We start from the raw sequence: 14908 nt of genomic DNA on the forward strand, positions 1-14908 counted from the left end.
CAAGAGAAAATAACTTAGTTATTATCTACAAGGGAGTTCCCATAAGACTGTCAACTGATTTCTCATCAGAAAATTTGCAGGCCAGAAGGGATTGGCATGAAATATTCAAAGTGATGAAGTAAGGACCTGCAACCAAGATTACTCTACCCAGCAAATCTATCATTTAGAATGAAAGGACAAATAAAGAGCTTCCCAGACAAGAAAAAGCTAAAGGAGTTTACCACCACTAAACCTTTAGTACAAGAAATGTTAAAGGAACTTCTTTAAGAAGAAAAAAAAAAGATGACAAAATATGAATATTAAAATGGCAATTTCTACATGTCTATTAACAATTACTTTAAATGTAAATGGGTTAAATGCTCTAATCAAAAGACATGGGGTGTCTGAATGGATAAGAAAACAAGACCCATGCACATTCTGCCTATAAGAGACCCACTTCAAATTTAAGAAAAGCACACTGACTAGAAGTAAAAAGATGGAAAAAGGTATTTCATGCAAATGAAAATGGAATAAAAGCTGGAATAGCAATATTTATATCAGAAAAAATTAAGACTACAAAACAGGCTACAGCAAGAGACAAAGAAGGACTCAGCAATTCCACTTCTGGATATGTATCCAAAGAAACCAAAAACACTGATTCAAAAAGATATATAATCCTACCTGGTTTGGCTCAGTGGATAGAGCATCAGCCTAGGGACTGAAGGGTCCCAGGTTCAATTCCAGTCAAGGGCACATGCCCGGGTTGTGGGCTCAAGCCCCAGTAGGGGGCAGCCAATCGATGATTCTCTCTCATCATTGATGTTTCTATCTCCCTCTCCCTTCCTCTCTCAAATCAATAAAAAAATATATTTAAAAAAAAAAAAGATATATACATCCCTATGTTCACTGCAGCATCTATCTATATATATAAAAAGCCAGCAACCAGAACACTGTAACAACCAGAATGACCAGTCACTATGATGCCCACTGCGGTCAGCGAACCAGCTCAATTGTGGGTGGGGCCGGGGACCAACCTCCCGCGGCCACTCCCTCCAGCCAGCCCTGCCCCCAATCACCCTGCCTACCCCAACAGGGGACGGGGCCGGCCAGCCAACTTCCTGCAGCCCCACCCCCCAACAGGCCCTGCCCCCAAATGGCCCCCACCACCACGACTGGCCCACAGCTCCTCCCCCTGGCCGGTCCCACTCCCAATCGCCCCCTTACTCCAACAGGGGGAAAGGCCAGCCAGCCAACCACCTGTGGCCCCTCCACCTAGCCTGCCCCCAATGGGCCCCCACCACCCTAATAGGCCCACGGCCCCTCCCACCAGCCAGCTCTGCCCCCACTCGGCCCCCCCACTCCAATCAGGAGCAGGGCTGGCCAGCCAACCACCTGCGACCCCTCCCCCTGGCTGGCCCCACCCCCAATCAGCCCCCACCACCCCGATTGGCCTGTGACCTCCTACCCCCAGCCAGCTCTGCCCCCGACCGCCCCCACACACACCAATCACGGGTGGAGCCAGCCGGCCCACTGCCCACAGCCTCTCCCCATGGCCAATCACCCGTGGACCCTCCTCCCCGGGCAGCCCAGCCCTGATTGGGCCCTGATCGATGGGGGAGCGGCGGCCAGCCAACCTCCCGCCATCTCCTCCCAACTGGCTGGGCCCTGATCCGCCCCGATTAGGGCCGGGCTGGCCAGACCCCACCCGTGCACGAATTCGTGCACTGGGCCTCTAGTCCTATATAATAAAGAGCTAATATGCAAATGGTCATCACACCCTCACACCCTTGAGCTGGAACTGCTCAGACACTCAACACTGGGGAGAGAGGAATGGGGACCAGCCAGGTACAAATGAGCACACGAGAGAGGAATGTGGAGCAGCCAGGCACAAAGGAGCTCGCAAGAGAGGAATGGGGACCAGCCAGCCTGCGGCCCGGGAGAGGGTCAAGCCGCCCGCCCCGTGGTCCCGGGTGCCAACGGCTATGCCTGTGGCCCAGAAGACGGACAAGCCGCCCGCCCTGCGGTCCCCTGTGGCTGCAGCCAGCCCGGGCAAAGCTGGCCCAGGTCCTGGGTGCCTGAGGCTGGCCAGAGGGAGGGAAGCCCGGGTCCCAGGTGACTGCGACCAACCATAGGAGGGAATCCTGGGTCCCGGGTGCAGGGCAAGGCAGAGGCAGTTAGGGGCGATCAGGCCAGCAGGGGAGGAATTAGGGACGATCAGGCCAGTAGGGGAGCAGTTAGGGGCAATCAGGCAGGCAGACATAGGTGGTTGGGGTGATCAGGCAGGCAGGCAAAGGTGGTTAGGGGCGATCAGGCAGGCAAGCAGAGGGGTTAGGGGTGATTAGGCAGGCAAGCGGTTAGGAGCCACTGGTCCCGGATTGTGAGAGGCAGTCAGACATCCCCCAAGGGGTCCTGGATTGGAGAGGGTGCAGGCTGGGCTCAGGGACCTCCCCCCCCCCCCATGTACGAATTTCATGCATTGGGCCTCTAGTATATATATAAAAGCCTAAGCAACTGTTATGACCGAACGACCGGTCAACCAGTCACTATGACACACATTGACCACCAGAGGGCAGACGCTCAATGCAGGAGCTGCTCGCTGGTGGTCAGTGCGCTCCCACAGCCAACCCCCTGAAGCCGGCCAACCTCCCTGGTCCCTCCCCCCGGCCAGCTGGCCAACCTCCCATGGTCTCTCCCCCTGGCCAGCCAACCTTCCCCTCAGCCAGTCCCTCCCCCCGGCTGGCCGGCCCTGATTCACCCTGATCAGGGCTGGCCAACCTCCCGCAGTCCCTCCCCCTGGCCAGCAGGCTCCAATCAGCCCGGCCCCAATCGGGACTGGGCAAGATGGCCCCAATCAGCCCTGATCACTGACCAGGTGTAGGGATCCCACCCATGCACGATTTCATGCACCGGACCTCTAGTTATTTATAATAGGCAAGGTATGGAAGCAATCTCAATGTCCATCAATAGATAAATAGGCAAAGAAGATGTGGTACATATACACAATGAAGTATTACTCAGCCATAAAAAACTAATGACATTTTGCCATTTTCAATGCGGATCGACCTAGATGGTATTATACTAAGTGAAATAAGTCAGAGACAAATGCTATATAATTTCATTTACATATGGAAACTAAAAACAAAATAGAAATGAACTCATAGAGGACATTTTGACAGTTGCCATATGGGAGGGGGGTGTAGTATGGGTGAAAAGGGGGAAGGCATTAAGATGTGCATATTGCCAGTTATAAAAACAAGTCATGGGAATGTACAGGGAATATAGTCAATTTTGTAACAACTAAGTATAGCGTCAGATGGGTGCTAAACTTAACAGGAAGATCACTTTGTAAGTTATAAAAATGCACAATTACTATGCTATAAAGCTGAAACTAATATACTATTGTATGTCAACTGTAATTGAAAAATTAAAAATTATTTTAAAAACAAGAAAAAAGAAGGCAAAGTCCTATTGTATGCTCTTAAAAATCTCTATCCTTAGCCCTGGCCAGTGTGGCTCAGTTGGTTGGAGTGTCACCCCATACACAGAAAGGTGGTGGGTTCAATTCGATTCACCTAGGTTTCAGGTTCGACCCCATCAGGGTGCATACGGGAGGCAACTGATCGATGTTTCTCTCTCTCACTCTCTCTTCCTTTCCTCTCTCTCTCAAATCAATAAAAACATCCTCAGGTGAGGATTACAAAAAAGTAGTTTCTGTTCTTCTACATTTAAAAGTCCTTATTAGTTACTAATCCCACTATAATCTTCATTTGTAGTGTTCTTTAAGAAGAACTCACTTTCTAGCCCTAGTTGGCATGGCTCATTGGTTAGAGTGTCGACCCACACACCGATCTCTGGGCCCAGTTGGGGCCCATGCGGGAAGCCACCAATTGATACGTCTCTCACAACAATTGTTTTTCTCACTCTCTTTCTCCCTCCCTCTCTCCTTCCTTTCTACTCTTCCTGAAAAATCAATGGAAAACATATCCTTGGGTGAAAATTAACAACAAAAAGCACTCTCTAGATGAACAAGATGCTTTTTGTAGCAAGGGGGGATCAAAATCAGAGCAGCTTACCTACTCCTTACTACTTGCAAATCCTAGTCCCAGAGAACTTGCAAGAAATAATCATAGTTTTATTATATCTTAAATATAACTATTCTTTTTTCCATAGCTAAGAATCATTAAAGATGTTTACAAAGAATAAAGAAATAAAAAGATTGGCATTTAAATAAATCCTATTCATTTTGTGAAAGTTTCTACAAATTATTTCAACAAAATAGTGAAATTAGACTAAATGAGAAAGTATATGGAAAACTACAGAAAACCAATTATAATAATTTGGAAATAGAAAAAGAAATAACTTTTACTGACTTCACTGTATATAAATCAGGCTCTAATAATATTGGTATGGAAAACATTCAGCATTATGAAGGTAAACATTGGTAAAACAAACAAAGAAACAACAACAACAAAATCACTCAAGAAATTAGACTAACAAAAATAGAAAAAGAAAGTCAAATGATTGGAAATTCATCCTTAGGGAAACAGGATAGAATTAGAAAAACTTATCCTTTTTCAATTACATTTCCAGGTTTTCCTTCTTTCTTAGCTAGGTCTTCTTTAAAAATTAACATTTAGGTCATACATAATATTGAATCTCAAAATAGTTATTAAAAAGTAACCTTTGCAAGAAATACTATAGATATTGGCCAAGAGGGACACTCTTCTTACAATCCAATTGCTCACAACTGTTGCCTGAGCTTTCTGTTCATGTCGAGGTTGAAGCCTCGTGATGGCTGGTACCATGGATCTGTCTCTTGCCCAGTGGGGCGATCTGGACCCTCCCTGGAGAAGAAACCTGAGTTCCCCAAGATATGTGATCAGTGCTGGGGCCCCGCCAGCAGGCGAGGGGATCCCAAGGCAGGTGCTGGGAGTGGAGGCCACGGGGGGCATAAGCTACCAAGGAGACAGAACTGAACCTCACATCACCCTGCTTGGCCCCGGAGGATGGCTGGTTAGCCAGAGGTGGGTAAGATTCCTCAGGGAAGGAACAACCTAAGACAGGCACAGTCGCAGAGGGGCCATCAGGAGAGAACTTGGGGGTCAACAGAGGTGGGGCACAGAACCTCACCCTCCCAATTTTGCAGGGGCCTGGACACTCAACCCTTCTGAAGGAAGTCTCCTGCCCCCATGGCTGCTTAACTTCCCATGCCCAGCTCAAAACGGGACTCTGGTAACAGACAGAGACTTGGCCAACAGCAGCTGCCCTCTCACTCCAACAAGAATTGTTTGAGTTGTCTTGTACCCATGGTGTGGGGAAGTGGGTTTTTGATATCTAAATCCAGCCTACCACCAGGAATGCTCAGGGCCTACTCAAGAAGGCAAATAATCCTTTCCACTAATATTTACAGGGTAAAATAAGATTTTTGTTAGAGTAATAAATTTGACAGTAAAAAAGTAGTCAAGTTTTCAGGCTAATTTAAATTGGCTAATTGAAACAAGCGAATATTCTAGAAAAATTAATTGTACTGGACAAAAAGCAGTTCCTAAAGTGTTAAGTAAATTTTTATTGGTAGTTCATCTCATGATAAAATTGCGTAACATGTAATGAACCTAAAGCAGTAATATTATAGTGCAAAAAAAAAAAATTTAAAATTTAAAAGCTATCAAGACTACATTATAAAATTTCCAAAAGCCTCCTAATATTTAAATAAAAAAAGGGGGGAATAGTAGAAGAATATCATGTAAGGAAAAATATCCTGTAAGTAAATTACATCTAGAAAATTTGTACTTTAGAAAATTAATTGTAAGGCTAAAAGCAAGACACCCATGAAAAACACACATGGTGTCAAAACAAGCCAGAGGAAAATCATTTGGGCAAAAAATGAAAAAGGATCTCAAGTCAATTTTATAGAAAATATCCCTTTATTAACTTTTGGTCGAGAATATGTTTGTATATTTTCAAAAAACAACTCTGAGACCACGTGGATTCCGGCAACAGAGAGGAATCGACAGGACTACTCCAGCCATGAAGACAGAAGAGAAGCAGTCCAGAGATGGAAGACGCTGACGTGGCCTTCCCATACTAGCAGTTAGCAGCTGTGCATCACTGCAGGTTGCCCAGGACCAAACCAGAGAGGGTCGGACCTGCATTACCACCATTTGTCCACCATCCAGAACTGAAATATCATTGCTGACATGTACACATAAGGAACTGTTTGACATTGAAATTGGGTCTCAAAAGAACTGTTGGCCCAGAAAGAAACTCACTACAGACTGATTCATTTGCCTTTCAGCATAACCATTATTGCTTGTCTCATTTTTGGTTCTTATAAGTGTACTTCTAATAGCACATGATCTCACTCATCTAGGGGAAATGATAAACAACATAGACTGATGAACAAGAACAGACCCAGAAACAAGGAGGCATGGATCAGACTGTCGGGCCTCAGAGGGAGGGGAGGAGAGGGTGGGGATAAAGGGGAGAGACCAACCAAAGGACTTGTGTGCATGCATATGAGCCTAACCAGTGGTTAAGGACAACAGGGGGGTGGGGGCAAGCATGGGGAGGGGAGTGGGATGGGAATGGGGGAATGAGGACAAATATGTGATACCTTAATCAATAAAAAAATTTAAACAAAAAAAGAAATAAATAAAATGATTTCAAAAAAAAAAGAAATACTATAGATATATGAAGTACAATCATTAGTTTTTTTTAAGCCTTGACCCTTAAGAGACTCATATATACACTAGAGGCCCAGTGCACGAAAATTCGTGCACTGCGGGGGAGGGGAGGTCCCTCAGCCCGGCCTGCCCCCTTCTCACAGTCCAGGAGCCCTCAGGGGATGTCCTACTGTCTGTCCTCCCTCTGTGGGAGGCGACTGGGCCGATCTGGGGAAGGCAATGCCCCCATCACACTGTTGCTGCTGCCACTGCCAGCCACCACAGCTGCCTGAGCCTCAGCCCTCGCAGCCACAGCGGCTGCCTGAGCCTCGGCCCGGCCCTCACAGCAGCCGCTGTGGCTTTGTCTGGAAGGACATCCGGAAGACTCCGGTCTAATTAGCATATTACCCTTTTATTAGTATAGATTGTTTCAAAGGTAAAAATGAGGTACATCACTTACCATGTGTAAGTTCAAACTGCAGGTCACCATTAATTAATAAAAATTTCACCAAAATCAGTATGAACTTTTACAAGGCTTTTGCTAAATAAAAAGAAGTTTGCTTGTAATATGAATATAAAGAATTTTTTTCACATTAACAAAAAAAATACTGTAAATGAAAAATGATGTTTTTCAAGTCAAAGAAATCACATTAAAAAAAGTTTATAATATACATTATAAACTTGTATATGCCCTCACTTTTGAAAAAAACAAAACCCATTCCAGAAACAAATAAGTACAAACCTAGATAAAACTTTAACTTTAAAAAAATTTTTTTAATGTTCCACATCTTAAAACATTAATAAAAACAAAGTCTTCACCAAAGCACATTTAAAGCCATATTAATCAAAGGTACATACAAGAGCAATCAATTGTGTTAACCCACTAAGATATTGGTGGAATTTTAAATACTTCTAAAAAGAAAATGCATTATATAGCTAGTATATTACTTAAGTTCTCATATTAAATTATAAAAAATGTAAACTGAAGCATATTTTCTAATCAAAACTTATTTTTTAATTCAGAGATTAAATTCAAATAATATAAGCTATTAAGATTTCTATTATCAATAAAAGGGCCTACTAATAAACATAGGTAATTGCTTAATTCATTTAACAAACAATATTTACTGATTACCTAAGTGTCAGATACTCTTACTCTTCTGAGTTTGGGAGATATCAGTAAACAAAATTAGACAAAGAAGCCCTCATAGAGTTTACATTCTAGGGCTTGACTTTCTTTTTTCCCCTTGAGCTTCCTTCTTTTTTAATGTCAAAAAGGGGAGGGAGGATATTGGACCTCTCTTTACTCTCACATAAACAGCTAAGATTATACTTCACCAATTCCCTGAAGAATCACCACAGCCACAATACTTTTAAACTATGGAGTAGTATAATTTTCTTCTCAATACATTATATTCCAACTAAAAGTAGCACTTCAGCTTCCTAATGCCAACATAAGTGATTCTTAAGTCACTAGCACTATGGGAGTTCATAATAATTTTAGAATATCAACAATCATAAAGTTTTGCTTTCTCTTTTAAGTAAATAAAATTTATTGCTTATTTTACTAATAAAATAAAAACTAGAAGTTATTAAATCAAAAGTACAGTTCATATCTTATCAGAGCTGCCATGTCAAGGTAGCATGAATTTTTTAAGTTTAGTACCTAATTTTTTGGCAATTGCATAAGCTTCATCTGGTGACTTAGCCACGTGTCCTTTGGGAATGGCGACTCCAGCTTCTTGCAACAATTCCATACTCATGTATTCATGTAGTGAGAGATTCCTTTGTTGTTGTTGTTGTACTTGGAATCCATGGTTGTTAAACAATCCAGAACTTCCCAGAACCTAAAGAAATTGGGGATATAATTATATATACTAAATTGGCAGTTATTCTTATTAAAAACACCTTCTCAAAATTATTTGTCTCTATATAGTACTTGGTTCTTCATAGCCGCTAATAAACCTATTACACTAAATAAAATATAACATTCACAGTACCTAATTTACAATTTAAAATTAAAAGCTAATCTGCCAGCTAAATGTCAAATGTTACCCTAGTGGTTTTAACTATTTCCTCATCATCTCTAGTCCTTATCTTTCATTTGAACTTTACTACCATATCTCTAATAATATTCAAAGCATTTCTGCCTCAAGGCCAAATTCAGCAGATGTAAAACCAATCTTATTTGCCCAACAAATCAAAAATCCTTCCCAACTTTCTTCTCTCCACCACTAGAAGCCCGGTGCACGAAATTCGTGCACGGAGGGGGGTCGTCCCTTAGCCCAGCCTGTACCCTCTCCAATCTGGGACCCCTGGAGGGATGTCCGACTCACAATCCAGGACTGCTGGCTCCCAACTGCTTGCCTGCCTGCCTTCCTGATTGACCCTAACCGCTTCTGCCTGCCAGCCTGATCACCCCCTAACCACTCTGCTGCCAGCCTGGTTGATGCTTAACTGCTCCCCTGCCAGCCTGTTTGCCCCCAACTTCCCTCCTCTGCCAGCCTGGTCACCCCTAACTGCCCTCTCCTGCAGGGTTGATCACCTCCAACTGCCCTCCCTTGCAAGCCTGGTCCCTCTCAACTGCCCTCCCTTGCAGGCCTGGTCCCTCTCAACTGCCCTCCCTTGCAGGCCGGGTGCCTCCCAACTGCCCTCTCCTGCTGGCCATCTTGTGTCCACATGGGGGCAGGATCTTTGACCACATGGGGGCAGACATAATGTGTGTTTGAGTGATGGTCAATCTGCATATTCCTCTTTTATTAGACAGGATAGAGGCCTGGTGCAGGAGTGGGGGCCAGCTGGTTTGCCCTGAAGGGTGTCCCAGATCAGGGTGGGGGTTCCCTTGGGGCGTGAGGCGGCCTGAGTGAGGGGCCTGTGGTGGTTTGCAGGCCAGCCACGCCCCCTGGCAACCCAAGCGGAGGCCCTGGTATTTGGAATTTTATTTTTCTTCTACAATTGAAACTTTGTAGCCTGGAGCGGAGCCAAGCCTGCTGCTCCCTCCACGGCCGGCAGCCATTTCTGTGGCAGTTAATTCACCTTCTATAATTGAAACTTTGTAGCCTTAAGAGGAGGCTGGGCCCCGGACAGGGTGTGCGGAAAGCTTTGCTTCCCCTGTTGCCGCCGGCAACCCTGGCTTACTCTCTCAAGCTCCGTTCTGCCACCATTTCTGTTTGGTTCTGCCGCCATTTCTGTTTGAATTTGTTTACCTTCTATAATTCAAACTTTGTAGCTTGAGTGGAGGCTTAGGCCTGCAACAGCTCTCGGAAGGAAAGCTTGGCTTGCTCTGTTATCTGGGAAACCTTGCTTCTGCAGCTATAGCCATCTTGGTTGGGTTAATTTGCATACTCGCTCTGATTGGCTTGTGGGCGTGGTTTGTGGGTGTGTCGATGGTAATTTGCATATTACCTTTTCGTTAGGTAGGATTCCTCCAGCACCTAACAAATTGCCTGGCACTAGATATGTGATTAATTGCATGACTTGGTACCATTACTCTTTCATACAATCCAGAGTCAAAGCCTCCCGGCCAGCATGGCTCAGTGGTTGAGCATCGACCTATGAACCAGGAGGCCACAGTTCGATTCCTGGTCAGGGCACATGCCCAGGTTGCAGGCTTGATCCCCAGTGTGGGGTGTGCAGGAGGCAGTTGATCCATGATTCTCTCTCATCATTGATGTTTCTCTCTCTCTCTCCCTTCCTCTCTGAAATCAATAAAAAAAAATGTGTTTTGTTTTGTTTTTAAGAGTCAAAGCCTATATTGGATATTGTGGTGTATTGTCCAGATCCTCCCTTCGGCACGAAAGCATTCACTGCCCCAGCTGCTGGGAGTGATGGTTGTGGCAGCTCTCTGAGGTCCTTCCAAACTCTAAAGCTACATTACTTAATGTGAGAGTAGAAGAGATGTTATTAAGACAATACATTAGGCATCTCCATATGGAGACATAAAGGCTTACAAAGGAATTTCCAAAAGGCTGAAGATTATGATTAGGATGAAAACATTCTAAAAACTAGACAGCACCCTTTACGACTCATAAGGAAGTTCAAGACCAAAAAAACAACACTTTTATTAGGAAGCAAACTCATGGGATTCACTATCTGTAAGTTGAAAGTGTGATTAGCTTTTAAAAGAAAAAATAATAGTTAAAATCAATTAATGTATGGAGCGTCTGAGTTACTTCATAACATAACTGGCTTACAAAGCCAATTATGCCCTTCCACAAGTTTTATCCTTGAAAAGAATCGGACAATTCTTTTTTTTTTCTTTTAAGGCCAATTAGAGCTGTTTTTTATTTTATTTTTTTACAAATTAGCAAACCATCAGAGGTAGAAAATATAACACTTATATAGACACAGTGAACATACTAACATGCCAACAGAGACCTCATGGCTTCCAAAAGAGAAGTGGAAAAAGTTCAAATGACCTTTCCTCCTTTTCTTCTTCTTTTTTTTTTTTAATTTCTTTATTGATTAAGGTGTCACATATTTGTCCTCATCCCCCCATTCCCATCCCACACCCCTCCCCACGGATGCCCCCACCCCCCTGTTGAACTTAACCGTTAGACAGGCTCATATGCATGCACACAAGTCCTTCGGTTGATCTCTCCCCACTCCCCCCACCCTCCCCTATCCTCCCTCTGAGGCCCGATAGTCCGATCGATGCCTCCTTGTTTCTGGTTCTGTTCTTGTTCCTCAGTCTATGTTGTTCATCATTTCCCCTAGATGAGCGAGATCATGTGTCACTAGAGATTTACTTATAAGAACTGAATGTGAGACGAGCAATAATAGTTATGCTGACAGGCAAATGAATCAGTCTGTAGTGAGTTTCTTTCTGGACCAAAAGTTCTTTTGAGACCCAATTTCAATGTCCATCAGTTCCTTATGTGTACATGTCAGCACTGACCCCTCAGCTCTGGATGGTGGACAAATGGTGGACAATTCTTATGTTCTGGAAAACATTGTAGAGCAGATTCAAGCACACAAGCTCTGGAGCCATTCGGTTCTGGAATTCAACCTAAGCTCTGACCTTACCTACCCAAATTACTTGTTCTCTGGGCAACACTTTCTTCATCAATGATGCACATGTAGCTGACTCCCTTATTGTGTGGCTGAAAAGCCTAGTTAGACGGCCTGGCCCACGGTAAACACTCAAAAAGAAAAACAAAAACCCGAGGCCATTATGCGATAATCTATTCAAAACTGAAGTGATCCAAAAGATTACTTCCCCAATTAGAAACCCCGTACACACCATCTTATCACCACCATTAACAAGCAGAAAGGAACACGACTACGGAGAGGGGGAGGGAAGAAACTTCGCTGCCTCGGCCCAGGAAAGCCCAGTCAGCTAGCACCGCCGGCCCTGGCACCGTCATCCACCACGGCGGCTCCCAAGGAACACAAAGTTCGTCTGAAGGGCATGCCCCCTCCCCGGGGTGGGCCCGACCGCCGTGGGCCCCCGCGCGAGTCGAGGCGGCGGTAGACACGGCGGCAGCCCCCTCGGAAACCGGGGCAGCGGCTGCCGCCGGGTCGCCGGGCTCCTCGCCGGCTGAGGGCCGGGGCAAGGCGACGCCAACCAGAGCCAGCTCGTCGCCCCGGCCGCCGGCACTCCCCGGCGGGCGCCCCGTGTCAACCAATGTCACTGACGGAGAAGTGACCCCGAGTCCGGCCTCGGGTCCCTGCACGCCTCGCCCTTTCTCCTACCGACCCTCACAGCAAGAGCAGGCTGGGCTCGGTACCTGGGCGGCGGCCCGCAGCGCCGTCCGGGGCGGGTGGCTCCTAAGGGTGGCGGCGGCCAACAGCCGGCTGGAGAAGATGGAGGCCGCCATTTCTGCGTCCAGCCCCGACCCCTCGGCGCCTGCGCAGGCGCAGCTAGGCGAGGTCGCCGGCGACGCAGCCGCTCGGGACGCGTCTCCGCCCGCGGCCCACCCTCGGGGCGGGGCCCGGCGTGGACCGGCCGGGGGCCGCCCGGCCTGCAGAGGGCAAAAGCGGGAACCGCTCTGGCTGGGCCGGAGCGGCACCAGGCGGGTGGAAAGCACACTTTGGTCCTTGGAACCGGGCACCGCAGCCTCCAGATCCGACTTGCGGCCTGAAAGCAGCTGTGTATTTCCTAGTGAAGTGTCATGGAAGGACCACCAGCGCCTCCACCTGTGTGGTCTTCACTCCTCTGAGCCTCATTTGTCTCATATGTAAGGTGAGCTGCATTCAAGAATAAGTGCTGAATCTCAGCTTTGAGGCAAACACTCAGTTGAGCCCTTGGGATACAATGGTGAATCTAACAGAGCGATTCGCAGTTGGTCCCGGCGTCGTCCTCCACGCCCAAAAGGCTGAGGTTTCCATTCCGGTGGGCACAGACCTAGGTGGCGGGCTCTTCCTCCTTAGGCGGGAACTAGGGGCCACGGATGGATGTTTCTCAGATCGATGTCTCTCCTCTCTCTCCTTCCCTCTCTTTCTCACATCAATAAAAACATATCCTCGGGTGAGGGGGAAAACTCGCACAAACAGCGATTCCTGGGCTTGAAGGAAAGAGGGTCGCTACCAGCTGTCACTGCAGAGCGCACACCGGAGTTACTGGGTAGCTTCTCTAAAACGTTCCTTTACCAGACTCTGTCTGAGGAGGGGAGTCAGGACGTCTGTATTTCTTAGAGTTCTGCAGATTAATCAGGCGCACACATTGTGCGTTGAAAACCCTGATATGACGTGTGCCCCACCAAGGAACTGACCTCTGGACAAATGACTATTCTGCCCTGGACATGGGGCTTCAAAATGTGTCAGTGGGCAAGATCTTAATCTAGGAAGAGGTGGGCGTTGCTGACAAGCATTAAGCCAGGCTCTGGGACTCACTTCTGATGCAGTGACAGGATTCACAGAACAACACTGTAAAAAGAAAAAATGAATCTAATACAAGCAGCTTATCGACTTAGGGAATAGAAAGGGTTTTTTGTTTTGTTTTTGCAGCCACAAAAATCTGTTCTTTTCTTTTTTTAATAAAGTTCTAACTCTTTTTCTCCCTCTTTTTCCTTTTAAATTCTTTCCCCTATTTATTGATGAGAGAGAGAGCGGGGGAGAGAGAGGGAGAGAGAGATCAAGTTGTTGTTCCACTTATTCATGCATTCATTGGTTGATTCTTGTATGTGTCCTGACTGGGGACCAAGCCTGCAACCTTAGTGTATCCGGATGATGCTCTAACCAACTGAGCTAACCAGCCAGGACAAAAATCTCTATTCTTAAAAGCAGGACTTTTTTGTTCTACTTGCACTCATGGGGGACTAACCGCAAGGCCCCATTCATCCCTAATAGATATTCCACACAGTTAGAAACAGGGTGAGGGGAAGCAAACATAGGTAGTTCATATATCTCTTGCTCCACCCTTCTACCGCCCATCATAGCCAAATAAAATCTGGATAATGTGTCCAAAAAGCTGGGGCTGGGACCTGACAGTTTCTATTAGGAGCACATATCCAATCAAATATGAATACGGTGTACTTATTCTCAAGCCAGCTCGTTTAAATTGACAGTAAACACAGTAGTTGAGTTACCAGTACAGCCAACTATCTGATTCTAAGGCCGATTACTTAAAGGCACATGGATAAACACTGAATAAGTCCATGTACTAAAAATGCAAGACTATATCCCATTAGGAGTCTAACTGGGTTAACTTTGCTTCAGATTCACATCACATCTCCACAGCTATGTCCCTGTGATACTGGCTTAAAAACAGGCACAAGAGCAGCAGAAATATGGACAAGAGCAAGAATGAGAAAGAGAGTCTGCTGGTCCATGGGGCCCGTTCCTTCAGTGGCCTAAGCAAGGGGGAGGGGCACTTTTCCCACAGTGCTTCTTGACTGTTCAGATCGCTGTACCTCTTGATACTTCATTGAAGAATTGAGTTATTGTTCGTCCAGTACAGTGGCATTCCTGCCCTTGATCTTTAGTCTCCCACTTTGCCTATCTCTGCCTTCTACTAAGAGACGTTGTATGCAGGGAAAATGGGAAAAGACATTTCCTGAGGAGAACACTACTTTTTTTTTCTTTCAAATCATTAAAGTTTCTCTATCCTCCACATTCTGATGCCCCTAGAGAAAGCAGAGAGAGGAGAGTGGAAACTGGTGGTTCCTGGAGGATGGTCCCTGTGCCGTGCACTTGCCAAAGCCATTGTGCACAGTTTCTGTTGAGAAATCAGCTGACAATCGTATGGGTGCTCCCTTGTAGGTAACTAACTGTTTTTCTCTTGCTGCTTTTAATAATCTCTCTTTATCTTTTGCTCTTGGCATTTT

General features: G+C 45.8%; 1 protein-coding gene across 1 annotated transcript in view; it reads right to left on the reverse strand.

The window, feature by feature from the left end:
* SUCLA2 (succinate-CoA ligase ADP-forming subunit beta) overlaps positions 1–12509 on the reverse strand; it is a 75648-nt gene extending 63139 nt beyond the window's left edge. The window contains exons 1-2 of the mRNA XM_008152061.3: positions 12371–12509; positions 8308–8488 (exon numbers count right to left, since the gene is read on the reverse strand). Of these exons, the coding sequence (XP_008150283.1) occupies positions 8308–8488; positions 12371–12460 (271 nt within the window). The 5' untranslated portion in view covers positions 12461–12509. The remainder of the gene's footprint in view (positions 1–8307; positions 8489–12370) is intronic.
* Between the last annotated feature and the right edge of the window lie 2399 nt (positions 12510–14908).

The sequence above is a fragment of the Eptesicus fuscus genome, chromosome 8 (genome assembly GCF_027574615.1).
Source record: "Eptesicus fuscus isolate TK198812 chromosome 8, DD_ASM_mEF_20220401, whole genome shotgun sequence".
Lineage (NCBI taxonomy): Eukaryota > Metazoa > Chordata > Mammalia > Chiroptera > Vespertilionidae > Eptesicus > Eptesicus fuscus.